General features: G+C 40.7%; 1 protein-coding gene across 2 annotated transcripts; it reads right to left on the reverse strand.

Annotated features, from left to right (window-relative positions):
• Window positions 1–1,033: 1,033 nt before the first annotated feature.
• On the reverse strand, window positions 1,034–22,581 carry LOC122299305. Of its 2 annotated transcripts, XM_043109480.1 has the most exons (15): window positions 22,154–22,581; window positions 21,825–22,032; window positions 21,591–21,731; window positions 8,477–8,592; window positions 8,234–8,305; window positions 7,948–8,035; window positions 7,519–7,766; window positions 6,028–6,278; window positions 5,731–5,930; window positions 4,969–5,322; window positions 4,182–4,283; window positions 3,678–3,924; window positions 2,479–2,621; window positions 1,949–2,233; window positions 1,034–1,379 (listed from the first exon to the last, which is right to left on the reverse strand). In XM_043109480.1, exons 1-15 carry the CDS (start codon window positions 22,504–22,506, stop codon window positions 1,158–1,160), a joined length of 3,030 nt encoding a protein of 1,009 aa, XP_042965414.1. In that variant the 5' UTR covers window positions 22,507–22,581; the 3' UTR covers window positions 1,034–1,157. The 2 variants fall into 2 exon arrangements, with proteins under 2 accessions (XP_042965414.1, XP_042965415.1); XM_043109481.1 differs by lacking the exon at window positions 1,949–2,233.
• Window positions 22,582–23,073: the final 492 nt, after the last annotated feature.

Raw genomic sequence — 23,073 nt, forward strand, 5'->3', positions numbered from 1 at the left:
AAAATGCTGGTCAAGCCATGCGGGGGTGGGTATAACAGCAATGGTACGTACTTGGGGATGGGGATGAACAAAGGAGTTCACTAAGAGTGAAAGTAATGGGAATGACTAAACAGGTTCAATGGGGAAAAATAAAACAATCCGTGTGTTTTGGCGCCAGAAACTATATTGCGACGATTGTTAGCTCGTTGCAAGATGTTTTTTCTTTTTTTCAAAGAAAACAATCGCCGCAATATCTGAGAAAATTGCTTCAATTGACTCTTGTACCAGCGTAAATTCTGGGACTGTTTTCAGCGATGAAAATAAAATCACTGCTAAAAGTTACTTATTGTAGCATTTTTATTTGCAACAGAATAAAAATCGCTGGAAAAACCCTCTTTCTTGGTAGTGATGGTGCTGTTTTTTCTGAGGTCCATAAGGCAGGTGTGGATTTGGTGCTTTGGGATGGGACTGGTAATTGGCACTAGCAAAGTTGAGTTTGAAGCGAACTTTGCTGAAGCCATTAAAGTGTTGGCTATTTTTTGAGCTCTACAGTTCTGTGCTAGTATGGATATCCTAAGATTAATGGTGGAATCAAACTGTTTGATGGCTGTACAAGTGCTCAACAATGAACTTGAATCTGATGCATTATTTAGTTCCATTATTGAGCGAAGTCAGAGAGCTACAAGGACTGTTTGTAGAATGCAAATTTCAGCATGTCTATAGAGAAGGCAATCGGGTTGCTCACATTCTTGCCCAATTTGCTTGGAAAGTTGAGAGTATCTCAATGTTGTGTGATTGTTGTCCAGACTTTATTTTTCAAGCCGTTTGGTTTGATAAATGCCTGTTACTTTCTTTTTATGAATGAAATTTCAAGTTTCCTATTAAAAAAAAAAAATTATTTTTTCATAATATAATTAAATAGTCAAATACCAATATTAATATTACATCCAACGAGTTGATATATTATTATAAACACTTAAGAAATTCAAAATGGAACTTATTCATGTTATATAGGTTGATCGCAGATTTCGCAAGTTGACCTGTAATTAATCCGTTTATTAATCATGTCTTATTATATCAATCTTTTATGACCCAAACTCATTTAAATCAATCTCAAACTCGTCTATTTCATGTCCTATACCTGTTAAGTTTACAGATAATGCCATATGTTGCCACCCTTAGGAATTGGGTCTTATATTTTGTTGTCGAATTACAAAATGATCAATAATACGCACAGTATCTAAGGGGTCTTGATACGAAGCAGCTGCCCTCCATTTGCTAGGAAACTCTCTACGGTAGCTCAACTCCTCCGGGTACTCCTGCTCTCCAAACTCTCTGCGCTGGCGCAACTCCTCTGATTCCTGTTTCCATTGAGGATCCAGCTGCCAATCCTCTGGTACCTATATATCAACACGAAGTATGGTAATTAACTACAATTATATGAATTTTAAGACTAGTACGGGCTTGCCAATAATGCTCTTACAGATACTTTTAATTTCCAACATTTTTCAGAAAATATTCTACATTTCCTAGCATAAATTACGTGCAGAGAAAAGGACATTAAGGAAAAATCTGAATACTTGAAACTGTTACAAGAAGAAGAGGGGAATTATAATTAATTTTGAAGAGGAGAAAAAAACTCAAAGGGAATCGACCTTAATGATGGATCAAAAGGGCATTAGTACAGTAAGGCCAGAGACAAGAATATAATATTTTTTTCACACTAGTGCCAATCAAAGTGCAACTCATGAGATAGTTTGATGGTGAAAATTGAATTTATCCCATATATATATATATATATATATAACTCATGTGAAATCATCAGTCGTCTTAAAAGTTTAAACTTTTAGAATGAGTGGTAATTTTGATGAGTATCAAAGAAGAGGTCCTAAATTCGTATTCTATTCATAACAAAAACATATATAGCATCACCAAGTGAAAAGTAATATGGGTTTTTTTCTTTTTTCACCTTATCAACTGCAAGGGTGAAAACTTCAAGATCACCATTTGGTTTGATGTGAAATCGTGTGAAAGCCTTGTAGTTAGCAATCCTAAGAGAGGAGAAGGCTTCATCATAGTGTAAGTTAAACCAATTGACGCAGATGTATAGGTAGCATCCAAACACCATGGAAACTGCTGGGGTGGACAAGACCCAGAAATAAAGGAAGACGGAAACATAATAAACAATGGTAGCCCCTCGAGATAGAGACTCCATCCCATTCTCACATATATTCCTCCTTGTGACAACTATGTGCTGATGATAGCAAATTTCAAACGAATTTAAGATATATAGTAAAAAAGAAAAGAAAAAGAGAGAACAGCTGTGGTTCCAACACATATATTCTTTTTTAAAGAGTGGATCTACCATTTAAAAAATAATTTTTTCATGTGAGTCTCAATTTTATCAAAATTTTTAAATGGTAGTACGTAAGATTTACATATTTTAAGACTGTAAATATCATTTATCTTGTGGAACACCTAGGGGAGAGTTTTTCTTACCTCTGGCACATCAAATGCAGTCATGACATACTTGATACAGGCAGGATAAAGGCCGAATGTCCATTGTTCTAAACTAGTCCGATTGCCATTTGAGGCAGTTTGAATAAGCATACTTTCTAGTGATCGATAGAGAGAGTGATATTCTGATAAAATAAAAAAACAAACAAAATTTCAAACTTTTAGAAAAAAATAAATAATAATATCCAATGAATCTTTTCTTTCTCATTGAAACTTATCACAAATTAAAGTAACAATTTGGAAACAAATACCACAGCTGATTTATAAGGTGTATCTACACTTTTTGTCCTCGAACTACATTTTAAATATTAAAAAAATAATTATTCTATCCTCAAGCTGGTACGTAAAGCACATCATATATACATATCACTTAAATGGTAAAATTTAACTTATAACATTCAAATTTTAAAATATATATTCTAAATCAAATCGTGCCATATACACACTGTGTAGTGTAGAGATCTTAAAATAATAGTAATTCTCTTAAAAAAATTCAATGTGTATCACCTATTAAGATTTGATTATTATAACTTTTCATTTTATCTTATCTAATCATTACAATATTTTCAAATTTTCATACAAAATATAATAAATAATTTAACTTTTTCAAATCTCAATTTAACTTTTTCAAATCCTGAAACAATAATAATATTAAAATATAATGTTTTCAACTTTCATCTAAACTAAAAAATTATCATCTCACTCTCCAAACCTAACCTAAGACTATCTCATGTTGTCTATTTTTTGATAACGACTAGCTCTTACATATTAAGATTATGAGAAATGCTACTTATTATCTTCACACCACATACTATTAAGTGATTTTCATTTTTATCCTTCTATTTAAACACACATGTTTACACATCAATATATATGTTTAAATAGAAGGGTTGTTTACACATCAATATATACGTTTAAATAAAATAATAAAAATAACAAATCACATGTTAGTACTGTATGATGTAGCGAATGATAAATAGAATTTTTCTAGGACTGTACATTGCAAAGTTTTAGCAGTTGAGTTGAAAAATTAATATATAACTCTTTGTAGTTCGGGATCATGCTCATTTCAAAGTTTTAGTACTCGCTGATCAAACCAATATTATGCGGTTCATACTTTTACCAACAATGTAAAGAAAGAAATTGGGGGATATATGTAAAGCGAATGATCGAAATCCCACCTGAAGATTCCAATAATCCGATCTGGACAAACGTCTCGACACCCAATTCGAACAGCCACAAAAGAATGAGATCTACGACCAAGTGAGCGGAGAAGTGACAAAACCCAATCACAATCCTTGTCGTCCATGACCTTTTTGAGGGTGTAAATGCAATTGATGCCATTAGAAATAGCACTGAACCACCCAGAGACACATAAGAGTGATGCACCATGTACATAAAAGCACTCCACACCGTACCAAGCTCACACTGGCCAGGCAACAAAGAAAGGCAAAAAACAAATGTGATATATATGGAGAGACCTTAATTAATAATAAGAAAATCTATTTAGAATTAATTAAGTCTTTTCCATGTCAACAATGTTACAAAACGATTGTTGTTTTGATGATTAATTCTTTTAAAGTTATAATAAGTACCACTATAATTAAGTGGTGTGCTAACACATTGACTACTGTTTATCAAAACTCAAAATATATTTATAAGAAAAGAAAATAATAGGAATTCACCCTTGGGAACATCGAGAAGACCAATATAAAGTATAGAATGCCACCAATAAAATCAAATTGCCAGTTCTGTTTCCGAAAGTGCGAAATATTTCTCCACGCAAGCTGCACGAAATCAATGAGAACCTAGCTAGCTATAAGCTGCAAAAATTCTGAAATTTTTTGTTAGTTTAATCTAAAGTTATGCAAAAATAAAAATAAAAGAGTAATAGATGTGAATTTTTTCAATCCCAAATATGTTTTATTCTCTATAAATCATAAATTAAGTTGATAATTTAATTTGATAATTAATGTAATAATTAATCACCCTTATTTGTTGAAAGAACATTGAGAACAAATGGCATGTTAAATATTTTTATTTTTTATTTTACATTAAACTTGAAATTAAACTTTCTATATACTCATGCAGGCTTTTAAATAATCTTTGAACTTTTGTTATATACAAACATTTATATATCCTACCAACCCTGTATATAAATCCTGACTTCACCCCCCAAGATAATGTAACAAAATGTAATTGGTACTGGATACTAAGGCCTCGTCAGGTTATACAAATAAGATGAAATAAAAGTTAAAAGTTAACTAAAATATTGTTAGAATATTATTTTTTAATATTATTTTTATTTTAAGATTTAAAAAAATTGAATTATTTATTATATTTTACATGAAATTTGAAAAAATTATAATGATTATATAAGATGAGATAAAATAGTTTCATTTGTATAACCAAACCAGTCCTAATTAATGGAAATAGATTGGACTCAGAAAAGAGAAAAACTGAGTATAGTACCTTTCTTGACTTTTCAAAAGTAGGATAAGCCTGTTTGCACTCATAGGAAACTCCATGAGATTTACTGAAATTGCGAAACACATGGGTAGGATGCAAGAATGCCCCACCACAACCATTTACAAGTAGATGTTGTGGATAAATCAGCTCATCTGACCCACCACCAGAGTTAACTCTTTCGTGCCGCATGTAGTGATGTATGTCCCCAGCAATCCGAAGCCTACACTTTCTCTTCAGAATATTGCATATTAGGTCTGAAATATTGTGCTTATAATTATGCTGATCACCATCCTCGTACCAATCAAGAAGCCAATCTGGTTGGTGCGTCATAACAATCACAGAGTCTCTCTCGCCAACCTTGATCACACATGGTCCAATAAAAAAGTAAGTTTAGCTCGATTAACAAAATGTTTAGGAGCAAAACATGGGATTAAAATATAGTATAAGAGCCTATTTGATCCTATAGATGAAAACAGTACTGATGCAAAACTTTTCCTTTATGAGTAGACATGCGTTAATATTGTTGGACCTTGAGCTGTCAATCAACCTAAACCACTTAGTGTTTCATGACATTCAGCATTAATATTGTACCCTCCATTATGCCTGTTCACTACTAATACCACTCGATATCATACCCCGCATGGCCCTTTTTAGATCGGTCATAGAGAGCAATATCGTCGGCTCCCCTCAATGCCTATAATATATATCTTGGTTATAACTCATTTTAACATAGACAATGAAATAGAGAACTTGGAACGTCGATACCCTTTTTCTGGCTAGTTTTGAGAAAAATTGAAATTGGTACACATCGATATCACCATGGAGTGCAAGATCAAGACCAAAAAGCCACCATCCTTTAGGGAGTTTCAAAGCAAAATAACTCTTCCTTTGTGGCATAAACCACCCGCCCAACCAGCTCCTATGACATATATGACCCATAAAGTTATGAAGTCCATCAAACCAATCTGTCATGCCGAAAGTAGAGGTTATCACACCACAATAACATTTAAATGACAACACACTTTTGAGGGCTTTCATTTAATAAAAATTAAAACGTCAAACCATGGTTTCCGGGAATAAGAAAACATCGAGGCCCCTCATATGGCTTCACTTGTTTTGGGGGGTGCTTTTTGGATCTTTTTCTTCCCTGCTTTGATGGATCAGACACCTCGGGAGGCGCTTTAGGCTTGTCCACAGCCATACGTGCTTGTTCAGCACACGATCCTTGTCCAGCACACGATCGTGACTGCAAGGCATACTCGAAAGGGCGAAAGAGACGACTTTCGTACGTGTATTGTGATGGATTAGGATACCTATAATTCAACGGCAAGACATACATCCCAATTAAACAAAAAACATTTATTAAAAATGTTGAAAAGAACATATTAAAGATCGGATAATTCAGATGTCTAAAACGATGTCTATTATAATTTATATATAGATATGAAAACAGATTTCATTTTGCTTGATATATATATGCTAAATATCTAGTTATTTCAGAAATTTAACTAGGTAAGATGAAATAGTGATTTTAACCATTCAGTTTATAATAACCTAGTTAACAATCAAGGGCATGCTAATTACTAGCTAGTGAAAATGAATGCCCAACAATATGGTGTAAAATTGTCATATGTTTTATGTATTGTAAATAATAGTCAAGGCCCGTAGTCATTCAGAGTAATTGTTATTGAGTAAATATATATATATATATATATGTATATATATATATATATATAAATGAATAGTAACTACAACTACAATATATATAACAGTAAGGGCATGTTTAAACACTACAAAATTTCTAAAAATATTTTACAAAATTTCTCATAATTTCATTCTCAAATATATATCACTCAATTAATACAAAATATTTCTCAATTTCAAATTTTTAACTTTTTCATCTAATTATTACCTAATCATTATTCAAACACAAAAATCAATTCAACTTTTACAAACTTTAAAACAAAAATTATATTCAAATAAATTTTTAATTTTATAATATTTTTATTCAAAATTTTCTCTCTCATTTTTCAAAACCCAATAACACATACTTACTCAAACTATTTCACTATTATTCACTAAATTCTAATATACTCTAAGTGTCCAAACATGCCTTAAGTGTCGATTTGGAATTGTTGTTAGCAATATAGCATTTTTCTATTAAAAAGTTATTTATTGTTTGTAAATATATATCTTATTTACATGCTTTTAAAGTTGCTACGTACCCTAGTTTGGAAACAAAATGAAAAAATGTTTTAAAGATAAAATGACAGCAAATTAAGGACATTTATATATAGTTTTTTAGTTGAGAGATGTTACTCATCATCCCACACCACACAGTTTATATATTTTAATATTATTTTATTATTTTATTATATTCTTGTTAAACTAATTGAGTTGTTTTACTAATTATCATCCATACACCACATATTTACTATAAGAAAAATTAAAAATAAAATTAAAATATGTGTAGTGTGTGGTGTGTGGTGCATGTGTGGTGATGATAAGTAGAATTATTCTCTTTAGTTATGAATATATAAGATCATGACTTACGCGATATCCCCTCCAATGAGTAGCAATTCTCCACGGTTTAAGGTATGTTTACCAAGTTCAATACGGGGCTGAGCAAGTAGCCGTGCCACTGTATAAGTTGAGTTTCCACCATCACCAGTATCGGCCATGAAGTCAAACCATAGTTCTTTCTTTTCACCATGAAGTTCATACAAAAAATCTCCATCATCATCTTGACCTTTCCTTCTATTCTTTGGCACACGGCCTCCTACCCTGTTCATTGCTGCAGCCTGATCATGAAGTCAAACCACATCGTCTTATAAATAGGATTTTTCTATATATTTATAAGTTTAGTTTTTCGCTTAATTACAAAGTGCTGAAAATTGATTGCTAATCGGCACACGTACACAATATGATATATATATATATATATATAAATATATGAGCGACAACATATGGCCTGGGATATACCTGCAATACACGCATGTCAAAACGACCTAGAAAGAAATTTACTGATACGACGATGTTAAAAACTGTTTTGTAGAGATCAACTGATGTTCTGCAACACAACCATGGATCACCATATAATTAATGTTAAACAGGTAAATATTACTGAAAATCTCTTTAATTTTGGGCCGGGGAAATATCTCAAAAGACAGAAAACAGTTGAAAAAGGATATCTTATATACATGTATACACACGACACACACACACACACACACACACACACACATGTATAACACAGTACTGGACATACCCTGAATACCAGGGAACCATTTCTAAGAAATCCGGTTTCATTATTTTATTCTTCTCATATTCTTCACCTGACCTGGACAGAGGAACATAAGAGAAAACTTAGTCTAGCTTGTATATATATATATATATATTCTAGGCAAGACATCATTAAAAATTCTGAATAATTCAATTCAAGCATAAAAATTAAAATTAAAAAAAAAAAGTACATGCACAATAGAAAATTAAGGTACAAAATACTACTCACGCTGTTAACCTCTCCGCTATACAATTGGCAATGTAAAGGCCTATAAATGTGGCCCATAACGAGTACAGAGCATGCATTTCGTCCGTTGAAACCTGGGGGAACACATCGCTAAAAACCTTGGGAAATAATTCCGGGTTACACAGTTAGAGTAAGGAAAAACATCCACCAATATTGAAAATATACACAATAATTAGAGTAAGGAAAAATATATTTGGCCTCCTGTTGTGTATTTATGTATATATATTGGAAAACATATGGCCTCCTGTTGAAAGTAATCGATGGCAAATAGCTTCATCATTTGCAGGAAGTGCACGGCAAGATATGAACAAGCACTAGGAAAATGGACTGGATACATGATGTACGGGATCTAGGTCTGATGATGCAGTTTTGGCAGAATCTCTATCTTGATGATGCTGGACTACTTTCATAAGGCAAATCAGCACAAATATGACAAGGAACGATGACGATTCCTCGAATTGGGCCAGATGATCTTTAGCAGAATTCTTATTTTATCATGTATTTTATTTTTACGTAATGATTAGGATTTTGCCTTTTTGGCAAAATTCTCACAATTTTAGATTTTTATAGCTATTTGAGCCCAATAAACTTTACTCTTAAAAGAGTTTTATCACTGTTTTGCATCTTTTCTTAATCTCAGATTCTCAATTCTTAATTTTTATTGATTCACTAGTACTTAGCCGTTAGAATAAGCTTAAATATGCCTGGCGTAATGCATATTTGTGGGGAGCGACATCAAAGTAATTAGAAAATGATGCAGAACTTTATGACCTAGAGAAGGTCACCGGAAATCTAAGATTTATATGTCCAAAGTAGGGCTACTAATTATCTCTTGTAACTGCATGGCCACAAGTGTGTGGATCCACTTGTGTTCAGTTCCTGGCTAAGAGCAGTACTTTGCATTTAATTTTCAAGTATCTTAAATGATATTTACAATCATAAAGTGCGTAAGGGTCATTCACTCATTTTGAAAAAAGTGAGTAAATATATATAAGACCTACATGAAAACATTAGTTTTTTAATAATAGACATTAATATTTTTCAAAAGGAGTATGCGATGTTTGCACAACCTATGACTGTATTTAGCATTACTCGTCTTGTGATACCCAGCCCGTTAAGCCCTAGGCATTAGGTTTCCTTCCAATGTGCAGAACAACCCCACCCACCTGGCGGTTACTTCACTCTCTTTGTTCCAATTTCCCTCTCTCTCTCTCTCTCTCTCTCTCTCTCTCTCTCTCTCTCTCTCTCTCTCTCTCTCTCTCTCTCTCTCTCTCTCCATCCATAGTGAGTATTCCGTTGTTGCAGTCCTCGTTGTCGTGGTTCCTACTTCATCGAGCTGGCTACCCTTCCCACACTACCCTTCTTGCCTCGATAGCCTTGCGAAGAAAAATCTCTCTCCTACCATCTCCCTCTTCAGTCTCTTAACCCCTCACTCTCTCGCCATCTCTCTTCTGCTCTCCTCTCCCCTGGGTTTTGGCATCACCCACACCATCCATTGCTGTCGTCAGACTCCAAGAGTGGGAAGGTATGCCCTCGATCTCTCCCTCTCTAGTTTCCTCCCTTTTTGGTTTTCCCTCTCCCCCACACATTCACTCTTCTCCTTTCTCTCTCTATGTTGTGGTGTCTACCGCTACTGTCCTCCACCTCAAGCCTTCACACTACCAATAAGCATCCTCTGGCTCCCTCCCCCCCCCCTCTCTCTCTCTCTCTATCTGTCCAGACCACATGGGTGTATGACCTATGTGGTCAACATCCCAAAATCTCTAATTTCACCAAATCACAAGTGAAACTTAGGGGCATCACATAACTAGTGGCTACAACTACAAGTAGGACTAATTACTTGACATCTCTTTTGTACTGACAATTAAGCTCAAACTGATGAAGTTCGTTATGATCCTTAATTGCTACTCAGTTATTGATGTTAACCACATTGTCATTGAAGAAATGGAGCATTGAGAAGATTAGAAGAGATTAAAAATTGGAAAGAATATGGCACAAAACATGAAGGAAGAGTCAGACAAAGGCCTCACTCGACATTCACTAGTAACCAATTGGGATTGCAATCCAATAATTCACTCGATTCTCATTCGACGCACAGTCAAGTGAGAATCACAATACTATTTCGGAATAATCATAGTAGTACTAGACACTTTGGTCTAGCAAACTTGCCTGATTTCATTCTATTTAACAAACTCGATTCCAATTTTAAGAAGTTATTAATTAGGAATTGGTTTGTAATTATAAGTATTTAGATACATAGATTTTCTTTTGCAATAATGAACAAATAGCTTGTTGTTTAGAGGGAATTATATTGAGAGTGTAAGGGGATTTTTCCCCTCGGGCCAAAGGCTCAAAAGGCAAGCCCAAACATAGGGAGTCTGGCCTGGCTGGGCAGCCCCTCGGCCCATTAAGGGTCCCCGGTCTCAAAGCTAAGGACGACCCATGGCACAATCACGCGGGAAGCCCCAAAGTCAGGGGAGGAAGAGATGCATCACCTCGGCATCCCCCTACGATGCCTAGCTTCAAAGAGCACTGTACAACCAAGTGGTCGAGAAACACAGGGAGCCCATGATCTTCTGACAACAGATGAGAAGGAGCCTAACGGCGTGCACCCGCAGGATAGAAGGGACAGAAAGCCACACTGCATTAATTGTGCCACCCCAGAAGCCAAGCCACATTAAAGGAATCTGACTAAAGGAACAGTTGAGGGGACATATACTACTACCACAGAGTATGGGTGATTCCCCCCCCCCCCCCCCAAAAAAAATACCTTGTGTAAAAGTTGATCCCCAAGTACGAAGAACTCTCTCAGATTTCTCAACTCTTTCACACAAACTACTAAGGCAATACTAACTTAAGCATCGGAGAGTCCTTGGCTTGCACCCAAGCCCTCGGCTCTCTATGTTTTTTCCAATTGTGTAAGTCCAAGATCGAAGACTCGAGTCCCTAGAGCCTGACCCAAAGGCATACGAAACACGATGTTAGCAGTGGCGCCATCTGTGGAATCTATATAGACTTCACGTGTCTTTAGTATGCCTACAACAACGCATTCTCAAATGACTCGAGGACAAGAAGAAGCAACGTCGATAAATATACAAGTAAGACTTGTGGCGATGGAACAGCTGGTAGGGAAGCTGACTACCGAGGTGGAGACCCTCTGAAAAGAAAACGAGATGCTTAGGAGAACCACGAACGAGCCAGAAAACGACGCAAAGCCCAACAATACCAAGCACGTCAGGTCCAGGAACATTGGAGGGGAAGGTGACGCAGAGGAAGGGAGGAAGAAAATGCAAAAAGAGTTGTGTAACCTCAATGGAAAATATGAGGAAATGGCAAGCAAGATGGGCACCTTATCATTGGTAGACCAATTACTCACCAGCACAGGTATGCCATACTACGAGAAGGTGATAGTTGTGCCCTTATCACCAAAGTTTTGGGTCCCCCTAATGTAGATATATGATGGGACCAAAAACCCCCTCGAGCACCTGGAAACCTTCAATGCTCATATAACTCCACACGGCTTCCCAGGGAAGGTGGTCTGTAGAGCTTTCCTCCAAACCTTGAAAGGGCCGACGAGAGTGTGGTTTGGGTCCTTGGCACTCAAGTCCATAGACAGCTTTAGGGAACTAGCCCGCTTGTTCCTCACGTAGTTTATGGCAAGCAAGAGAAGGGGTGCTTTGCAGCGTACCTCCTCACCATCAAACAAGGAAAGGATGAGAGCCTGAAAGCATATTTGTCTAGGTTCAATAAGGAGTGCATAATGATAGATGACCAGGACGAGTCCAACCGACAACTTCATCAATGTCGAGGACACACTCTGTGCCCTAATCGAGCTGAGGATGAATGAACTAGAGCGTGCAGACAAGAAAGGGAAGGCCTAAGCCAAAGGCAAGGCTCGCGAGAAGGTGGAGAAAGGACGTGCGACAGTAGAGGGACAAAGCCCCTATGAAGGAGCCTAGAACTTCGATTTGACCGGTCAGTGATCGCCAGCCAAAAAGATGATTGGTAGCCCACCTAAGATAACGACCTCGAGAGCACCAACCACCACTATTGCACCTACCACCAGTCCACTACCAACAATACCAAAGATTACATTTCTTAAAAGGGCGAAAGGAGCAAGCAGATCAGTCAAGGCTGAGATATCCTCCCACCCACAAGCTGGAATAGGAAAGGAGGAGGAGGTCCTCGGAAAGGAGTGTCAAGAGGGGCAACAGCCTAAGGAGGGAAGAAAGCCAGAGGTGAAGGGGGCCGAGTGAAGACCACCACGTGGCCGTCCCCAATTGCCACATCAGGAAGGACCCTTACTGGGGGAGATCAGGACCATTGCATGAGGATTCACCGGCTGGCATGCAACCTCGTCCAGGCAGAAGGTGCACGCCAGACAAGCAATGTACCATGAAGTGTACTCGATGGATTACCGCCCCACCAAGTACAAAAGAAAGAATTGGCCCCTGTAATCTGCTTGCCAACTTCACCACTAGGAGAATCCTCGTCGACAATGGCAGCTCGGCGGATATCCTCTTTTGAGAAGCCTTCACGTAGATGGGGATAGACACTGTCTGACTCCAACTGGCTCCCATGTCGTTGAAGAGTTTCTCCGAGGAAATTGTCTAGCCAGTCGAGACCATTACACTGTCCGTCTCGGCTGGCAACACCCATTGCACAACTTTTATCATGGTCAACTTGTTGGTGGTAAAGGACCCATCGTGTTACAATGCCATAATTGGCTAGCCAACCCTCAATTGCCTGAGAGTAGTAACATCCACCAACCACTTGAAGATGAAGTTCCTGACCTCTCATGGAGTGGGAGAGGTTTTGGCACGAGAGTGCTACATGCAAGAACTGAAGCCCAGGGCTGGCAAGGTACGCATGGTCTGCCCCTCGACAGCTTAAAAAGGTGAAGCCAAACGAGCCACTGGAAGTGTTCCCTTTGAGCCTAAGCCGCTAGAAAGGGGTCAAATATACTCCTCACATGAAGCCTTGGCACGTCTTCACCGACGACTCCTCCTGACTGGCTGGAGGGGGGAGTGGGGGTGCATATCACAACGGACGAAGGGAACAAACCGCCATACTCCCAAAACTCTGAGTGCCTGTGGAAATTGAGAAATTTTGTTGATAAAAGTTTTATAATTTGTAATTTACATTCCTATATCAACAGTGTAAATTTTATTAATGAAAGCATGACTTTTCAGGAATAGAATGTGTAAATTCTCCCGATCTCATCATCGTAATCCCCACCAACATTATCTCCATCAACGTAAATCTCTATCAGTAGAATCTCCAATAACTACTTACCTCCCCGAGGGGTACCAACAGGATAAGTCACACCTAAGTGCTGCTTTATCACTCCTAAGCGGAGTACAGGCCAGCCCTCGGCTGTATGACAACTTACCTTTCTCGTGAGCATCAACAGGCGGGAGAAGGTACAGTCCTAGACTACCCGATAACTTACCTCCCCGGGGGGCCCCAATGGGCGAGACGAGCCTTAAGGCCATCTTCTCCCTCCCATAGAGGAGAGTGGGTCTAGCCCTTCGGCCATTCGACAACTTACCCAAACCTCTGCCACAATGAATAGTAGGATTAGTGCCAACCTAACCCAACACTTACCTTCCCTATGATGTCAACGGGCGGGAAGCAGGTCTATTCCCAAACTACCCGGACAACTTACCTCCTCATGAGGGATGATGGGCGGGTCCAGCTCCTGCAGGGGCCCGACCTCCCTCATGGAGGAGAGCGAATCCAACCTCTCGACTGCCTGAACAACCTACTCTACCCCCATCACAGCATATTGCTGGCCAGCTCTCAGCTGCCCGACTACTTACCTTCCTCATGAGCGTTAACAGGTGGGAACGGGTCCAATCCTAAACTGCCCAAATAACCTACCTCCCCATGAGGGTTGACAAGCAAGTCCATCTCCCGCGGCATCCTGACCTCCCCACGGAGGAGAGTGTGATGACCCGCTTTTACGTGTATTTTCACTGAAGGGTTGTTTTTATTATAATTAATATATCAGTTATTTTATTTTAATTTATTTGCGTTTTAAAATTTGTTTTTAATTTAATATAATTTATTTGTGGTTGTGTTTTATTTCTTTTAGTTGTTGTGTGGTTTTAATCTTTTTGGCGGTTTAGTTTCGTTTCCCGGAATGAGGACTGGACCTCATCTCTTTTCACATCTTTTTTCTTTTTTCTTTTTCCCTTCCTTTCTTTTTTCCTTCTTTTTCTTTTTCTCTCTTCTCTCTCCCCGATCCGGACCCCCCCCGTGTTCTCTCTCTCTCCTCCCTCTCCCTCACGCCGGCGTCCTCTTCTCCAGCCCCTACCGCCGCCGTCCGGCCACCGTTCGGCCCCCCACCGGTCCCATTCTCTTCCTCTCCCTCCGGTGCACCACCCCACCCAAGCTCACCCCCAACCGGCCGGCCATTTGGCCGGAAAAGCTCCAAGAAAGCCGCACGGTTTTGGCTCCGATCTGCCGCCGTCGCTCCACCTCTGGCCACCACTTCATCACCGACTCCTTGCCGTCCTAACCCACCCATTTCCGGCCTCCAACGATCACCGGAACAGCTCCTACGAGCATAGTTTCCGTTTTGGGTAATCCGGCCATTTCCGGCCATTCCGCCGCCACCCACGGCCGTTCGTCGCTTCCAATAGCTTCACAACCATCCCTTGACCATCCTCTATCAATCTCGTGTCCTAGTTTGTTCCCGTTCAAAAGTGGGTTTTTCAAACCCACGGCCACAGTGAATTTTCACTGTGACGTTGTTGTTTTTCCGCCGTTTGCAATGCCGCTTGTTTTCTAAAATTGCCATATAGCGCTGTAAGTATTCTCCAAACCCTATTTTCAGATTTTAATATATATTACTCATTCAATTATTTATTGTTGTTGGTTGATGATTCCGGACTGAGTCCGAGGAGTTTCGGGGGTCGGATGGATGGAGGACGGAGTTTCCTGTTTATTTGTTTTATGTTGTTGGATTATTTTATTATGCATTGTTATGGCATTACATGGTGCATGCACGTGTGTTTGTGGTTTTACGTGAAAAGCCTGTGTATTGGCGTAAGTGTGTTGCGGGTGCGTGTGTATCACGAGCCCAAGCCGGGATGGGTTATTATCTCGGTGGAGCTCCTCTGGTCACTCGGGAGCGGAATAAACTGAGTGATGTCCCCTGAGTTGTCGAGAGAGATGACGGGAGCGGGGCTAGGGGATGCTTGGCTACGAACGCGCCGGGCGTGGAACCGGGCATCGCCCTACTCACCGACTCCGTGGCCCTTCGCTGGCGAGGGCTAGAGGATGCTTGGCTACGCACGCGCGGGAGGCGCGGAACTGGGCATCGCTCGTTAGGTGTCACATGCGTGGTGGTACTCTACGGTGTGACACTGGAGCCAGGGTGTGCGGATGACCCCTAGGGGAGGTCATGGTGCATACGGTTAAAATTGGATAATGGTTTATGAGGCCAAATGGGACTTTTGGCGTGGGCCAGATGGACTTCTGGCGAGATATTGGGCCGGATGGACTTCTGGCGAGATATTGGGCCAAATGGACTTTTGGCGGCCAAATGGGTTTTTGGCGTGTGTGGAAAACTTGTGTTTTATGGGCTTTGTGCATTGGGCATGGTTCATGCATCTTGTTTGAGTTTTATGTGTTTTTATCTGGTAGTGTTTGGGTTTTACTTACCTGCGGTACCATTCGTGGTTCCGTAGCTTTTGGTGCAGAGTTAGAGGACGAAGAGGAGGAGGCTGAGCCCGAGGATGCGGCTCCGCCGGGTTGCTGATGCTATCTTTTATATTTGTTTAAAACTGTATTTGGGTTTTTGTAATATTTTATTTATGTATGTTTTAAACAGCTTGTATTACGTTAAGAAAAATTCTGGTACTTAGTTATGACCTTCGTTATCCGCTGCGTGTTTCTCTGTACACATCTGTTGCCTTGCACACACTTGGCACCCGTCGATGGGATGGTGACCCGGGTTGTCACCATCCGGACGCCTCAATTTTCCCGTGTTCGGGCGTGGGGATTTGGGGGCGTCACAGAGAGCAGGTCCAGCCTCTCGACTGCTCGAGAAACTTACCCCAACCTCCGCTACGATGAGGAGTGGGATCAGGGCCAGCCTGACCCAATACTTACCTTCCCAGTGATGTCAGCAAGTGGGAACGGGTCCAATCACAAACTACCTGAATAACCTACCCCACGTGAAGGACGATAGGTAGGTCCAGCCGCGCGGTGGCCTGACCTCCCACACATAGGAGAGTGGGTCTAGCCTCTCGATTGCTTGAACGACTTATACTGCCCCCATCATGGTGAAGTGCAAGCCGGCTTTTTTGCCATCCGAAAATTTACCTCCCTAAGGGACCAAAGGGGTGGGCTTAGCTTAAGGCATCCCTACCCCTCCCTTGGTGGAGTGCGAGCTTAGTCCTTCAAGTGCCCGATCCTACTCCAAAACGCCCTCTCCTATAACGGAATGCCAAACGAGTAGCACCTTGGACCTCTGCCACACTTTGGAAGGATAGCCTAGGTTAGCAAATTTGAGAGATTGTTTACAGTGACTGGTTTGACTCTCACAGCATGAACAAATGTCTCCTACTTACCTTCCCGTTGAGGGCCACAGGTCGATCCAGCCTTAAGGTGACCCGGCATGCCTCACGGCGAAGTGCAGGTTCGATCTCTTGACTTCCCAATGTTGCTTAGGGCGAGTTCACTCTTATGAGCTACTCATTGCCAAGCACAAGGGTCAACGTGTTGCTTGACCTCCTACAAAGACTTAGGGCAAGCCTAGCCTGAACGCGCTGCTTGACCTCCTCTAAAGACTCAAGGTGAGTTTAGCCTTAACATGCTACTCGGTCCCCCTTTGCGAAATGCAAGGATCAATGAGGCATGTCCAGCCTGAACAGGCTGCTCGACCTCCCCTAAAGACTTAAAGCGAGTTCAGCCTTAGTGTGCTGCTGAGCCCCCCTTGCCAAGCACAAGGGTCAACGAGGTGAGTGCAGCCTGAACGCACTGCTCGACCTCTTCTAGAGACTCAAGGCAAGCTCAGCCCTAATGTGCTGCTCGGCCCCCTTGCCAAGCGTAAGGGTCAACGAGGTGAGTCCAACCTGAACACACTGCTCAACCTCCTCTAAAGAATTAGAGAAAATTGTTCACCTTTTGACTGCCCAGCTATTCACCATTTCTATAACAAGTTAACAGGGTGGGAAGGTCAAGGATGGCGCAACCTCCCAATTGCCCAAATGCGCAAGCAAGTTGCTTGCCTGCCCGACCACGTACGTACAGACACTACACGGTGAGCCCACTTCCTGCCTAACTCTAGCTATGTTTTAAACTTACTGGCTATTTGACAACTCACCCTCTGGAGAGACTAAAGAAACAAGGGATTTGCCCAAGGCATCCCAACCTCTCTCCCAGTGAAATGGGGGCCCAGTCTCTCCATGGCGTGGCTTAACTCCTTAAGAGTTCTACTTACAAATTGTCCGTGGTGTAAATGGTCCCTCACCCGTACGCTTCCTCGAAGCATGCAAAATGTATATAAGAAGTACAAACAAAGGAAAGCAAAGGAAACAGACTCGAAAATTGCCGACGAGAAGATTAGGGAGCCAAGTACCGTGTCCTCATGGACTTGCCTCAACCCTTGTCTCCACGAACTAGCTAACCAGGAGATCAGGAGCCCATCAGATCCATCAGCCCAACCAATGAAAAAGGAAAAGGAAAAGCAGTAAGTTAATATGCACAACAGGACAATAAAAAAGATTACATGTTTTTTTTTTTTATTGAAGTCTTTACAAGAGAAAAAAGAAAAACGGAAAATCACATCTTCACGAAGAATATTACAATACGAGAAACATAGATAAAAACTAAGGCAGATGAGTGCCGAGATCTGGCCCCGGAGCATCAAGGTCTACCTCGGGCGCGGTGGGGTCGACCTCAGAAGTTCAAGGATCTACCTTTGGCACCTAGAGATCAAGCTCGGGAGCTTCAGAGTCAGAAGGAAAGGGGCCGGGGATCATGTCTTAGCCCAAGTTGCAACCATGCTCAAGGGCATCATAGCCTAGAGGGAGATCACGGTCGTCGAGGGCTCTTAAGTGCACCTCAAGTGCCCTAGAATCCGCATAGGGGTTCTATAGAACGTGGTCCCGCATCCCTTAAGGCCTTCAATATACTCGTCCAACCAAGCCTTATCATGGAAAAATATTGTTGGCCTCAACTATCCCAAATGGGGGAAGGCCTCTTAGACCTGGGACAAGTCACTCCGCAAGTCCTCGATGACTACATCCTAGGCGGCTACCTTTTGTTGGGTTTTCTCAAACTCCTTGGACACCTATTCGGCCCTCCTTTTCTCTTGGTTGATAGCAGCCGACAGTGAGTCTTCTCGTGCCCTTTAGAGCATCTGAGAAGGTTTGACGTTCTTCCTCCAATAGTTTGAGCTACTGGGCCTCAGTGTCTTAGTGGCCCCTTAACTCAGTATTCTCTCCTTGAAGTCGGCTCAATGACTATTGGAGGGCCGTCACCTTGGTGGTCAATTTATCAACCGACTCATAGGTAGAGCTGGTCGCCGTCAATGTGGTTAAGACGTCATTGCGAGCAACCTCGGCTACTGTCGGCTCTAGCGCTCTCCCTGTGGGGTTTCTTCCCCTTGCCTACAAGGGGAGGGCTGGGAGAACGCTTCTTTGCCTAATTGGCTGGCATTTGCATGTGAATGGTGTGGTCGCAGAAGATGGTGTGGCTAAGGGGAGGCAGATATGCCCTTATATTCTCCTCTCGGAGAAGGGCTTCTGAAATGACAGCATTTGGGTGATTCTTCACCCACTCCTTGATGAGGGCAATATGACGCAATTCCTCAAAAAAAGCCATTGGTCGTACTGCTTTGTCGTCAGATACATCCCTCATTTAGCTCAGACAAGGAACTCCCCGTGGGTCACCTGCCCCAAAAAGAAGAAGAATTTGTTGGTCTAGTCTTTGACCTTGCAATAGCGCAGTTCCAGTGCGACAAGGGCATGCATCACCCTGAAACTGCAAAGGTTCTCCTCACGCTTTATAATGTTACGGGTCAGATGGAATTCGTGGCCAATTAAGTCAGCATGCTCCAGGTCAAACTTCAGCAAGTCACGCCTCCATAGAATGTAGCAGTACATCAAAATCCTCCAGGCATTCGAGTGAGGCTGGGAGGGAGCTAGTCTAAGAACGTCCAACATGTCACAAATGAGGCAGGGAAAGGGTAACCTCAACGCAGATGAGAACATGCTAGGGAAGAGGTCAACATACGAGGCATAACCCTCATCGTCGATTGCCCCTTCCCGTGGCTCAAGGACATTAAAAACAACTTTCTCCAAAATGTGATAGGTGGAAATCAACAATGACAAGAACTCAGGGGTAGCCTTCAAGCACCAATGGTAACAAACAAAAGTTTATTTCGAGGTGTGGACCTCAGGCCGATCTAACTCCCCGGGAATCTTGGATTGAATGGCCTTCTTGAAAGCCATTGAAATTGAGAATAAGGAAGGTAGTGGAAAGAAGGAGGAAGCAAGCAAGGGAGAATAAGAAGGTTAGAATGCGGGAAGGATGCAAATGTGGTAAAGGGGAGAAAAGAGAACAAGATTGAGCTTATAAAGGGAAGTGACAATTGGCTTTTCCAACCCCATGTTTTAGATGTGGGATACAAAACGGTTCAAATCCCGTGGAACTTGCAGAACAATGTGTCGTGGAGGTAGCCGCCTGCACCATCAATGCAGAAGGGACAAAATGGACGCAATTGAGTACCGAAACTCAACCATCAAAAAACAAGCCGATGAAGTCCGAAAGGGAACCATCGCATGTTGCATCAAATGACGAAAAGGCTAAGTAGGGGTGACCAAGAACCTAACACGTAGAAAAGCCAGGAGTAAAATGGCCACCCTTTCGAAAAGAGAGGATGTCAAATGATAACGACCATAGGAAGACATGAAGAGAAAGGCAAGAAGAAATTCCCATCAGACTAATCCGATAGGAATTGGTTGGGTAACTGTAAAGGGATTTTTCCCTCTGGCCAAAGGCTCATAAGGCAAGCCCAAACATTTAGAGTCCGGCCCGACTAGGGACCCCTCTGCCCATTCAGGGTCTTGGCATCCCCTACGATGCCTAGCCTTAGGGAATAGTGTACAAGCAGGTGGGTAGGAAACACAAAGAGCCATTGATCTTCTATTAGCAAGGGAGGAAGAGCCTGACGGCATGCACAAGTAGGATAGAAGGCACAGGAAGCCACGCCTCATTAACTGTGCCACCCCAGAAGCCACGCCTCATTAAAGAAATCTAACTAAAGGAACATTTGAAGGGACATGTACTCCTAGCACAAGGTATGGGCGATTCCCTCCAGAAACCTAATAGAAAAGCCAATCCCCAAGTATGAAAAACTCTCTCTAATTCTTCAACTCTTTCGCACAAACTACTAAATCGATACTAACTTAAGCATCGGAGACTCTCCAGCCTGCACCCAAGCCATCGACTCTCTGTGTTATCTCCAATTATGCAGGTTCAGGATCGAAGAGCCGAGTCGCCAGAGCCTGGCCCAAAGGCGTATAAAGCACAACATTAACATAGAGTATTTTCTTTTGTAGCTTATTCCTGTGACTTCCTCATTTGTTTTCAAAGATGAGTTGAGATTAAAATTGAAAATTGAATAAAATATTATTAGAATATATTTTTTTAATATTATTTTTGTATTGGAATTTGAAAAAGTTGAATTGTTTATTTTATTTTGTAGAAATTTGATAAAATTGTAATGATCGGATGAGATGAGATGATATGAGATGAAAAATTTTGTGAAAGTGAACAAGGCAGAGTGGATTTCTATGAAATTTAGAAAAGTTATGATCTTAAATATTGTGAAGAGAATACCGTTTGATTTGTGCTACATTTTTTGTATCAGATTTCATCTATACACTGCATCATGAGTTATATTTGCCCCTTGCCTTATTAGGATGGTGATCATAAATCGAGCAGAACCATTCAAAACCACATCGATCACTTCATTTCTTACCTTGTTGTATTACTATTTTTCATATAATTGTCAATAAAATAAAATAAGAATAGAACTAATCAAAAATTAATAAATGCATGGTTGACCCGTACATACCTTGGGATAATGATGGTTATTGATCTCAGAGCCTACGTCCGGCACGATTAAGTATGAGCAGACTTGGTCTCTAAAAGTTCTTGGTTCACGCGGTCTTTCTTTACATTTACTCAGAAAAATACAGCAGGCTATACTAACAACCTTCAAAAGCATGAAGAAAAGCATTGGAGGTCAATTATGGGAAAAACTACGAGATGATATGTTGATACAAAAGTGTTATGAGGACTAGCTTACAGACGAAAGTTGTAGCATCGTCCAGTATATCTCTGGCCACTTTCGAACCTCACGTGAGAAAATGTAGCGAAAGCCATAACAAATAGTGTGGAAGAGAAGAAGACACAGAATAGAAAGGGCAAAAATTGTCAAAAATAAAGACAGATTCATTCTCATGGATTCTTCCATTGGATGATCAACAGTTGTTATCAAAAGCCAGGAGACATACCTGCAAAAGAAAAAAAATATATTCCTAATTAAGTGAATGATATCGGTTTTGTCTGCCTCTCTCTCTACAATGATTAGCAACCCTTTTATATACCACAGGATTAAGAGTAGTATTTAAGTACCATTTATTGAAACTTGCATAGCTGGGTTTCCCTATCAACGGCTGGGAAAAGAAATGAACCCAAGGGTGCATAAAGAAATAGAAGAAACCAACCAAACAGAGATGTGGAGACCACCACCCATGAATATTGTTGTCGTCGTCGTTAAGAATACTACTCATATCCAACGAGATAAAAACGAGACAACTCAGAAATGCAACGACAACTGCATGTTGTGAAAGCTCAGGTAGGTAAAGGTATGTGTCAGTTGGCCTTATAAACCTCATCAGAATTTGCATGAGCACCCCCTGGATCTTGATTTTCAAGGCGTGTAGAGAATCATTCGCAGCATTTTTCATCATCTCAAGGGCTTCCATTGAAATGGGCGCAATTCTTAGAGGTCGTCGCTCCCGTTACTAATTCAACAACTCAAAACCTGTAACTTTGGACAAAAGAATAGACACTAAATATATTAAGTTCTCGAAAAGACTATAGATGAAGAATATAGAAGAAGAATTGACTGATGAGATCATCATGTAGGGTATAAAATATAGTGGTATTTACTATTTACCCACCACGGGCATAACAAGAGAACTGCATGTAAAAATATCGTATATTTTTCTATATATAGGAAGTTCTCACAGAAACCAAATCACAGTGGCGCGCGGAAGAACAGAAACCAGAAAGTCATGCTCCAAGAAAACAACTTATCGAAGACCCACATGGCACCTAGCCTCCAAGTTTCAAAAAGCAATGTATGAGATAGGGAGAAGAGATCAGGGATTCAGGTACCTGGTAGATTCATTAGCATGAGGCGGTGGAACAAGGAAAATGAAGGTCAATGTTTACTAGACTTTATATATATATACATATACATATATGTAAGTCTCCAACAGGCATAGTAGCTACAAATCAGAAAAATCTTATATTATATAAGGTAAAAC

The sequence above is a fragment of the Carya illinoinensis genome, chromosome 16 (genome assembly GCF_018687715.1).
Source record: "Carya illinoinensis cultivar Pawnee chromosome 16, C.illinoinensisPawnee_v1, whole genome shotgun sequence".
Classification (NCBI taxonomy): domain Eukaryota; kingdom Viridiplantae; phylum Streptophyta; class Magnoliopsida; order Fagales; family Juglandaceae; genus Carya; species Carya illinoinensis.

Excerpts from the sequence above, each read along its gene's own strand:
- LOC122299305 (XM_043109480.1), bottom strand. The coding sequence starts at position 22,506 with ATGGAAGCCCTTGAGATGATGAAAAATGCTGCGAATGATTCTCTACAC. Across the intron at positions 8,306-8,476 it reads ATAGCGGAGAGGTTAACAGC|GTCAGGTGAAGAATATGAGA; the intron begins GTGAGTAGTATT and ends TCCTCTGTCCAG. Across the intron at positions 7,767-7,947 it reads TTGACATGCGTGTATTGCAG|GCTGCAGCAATGAACAGGGT; the intron begins GTATATCCCAGG and ends CTTCATGATCAG.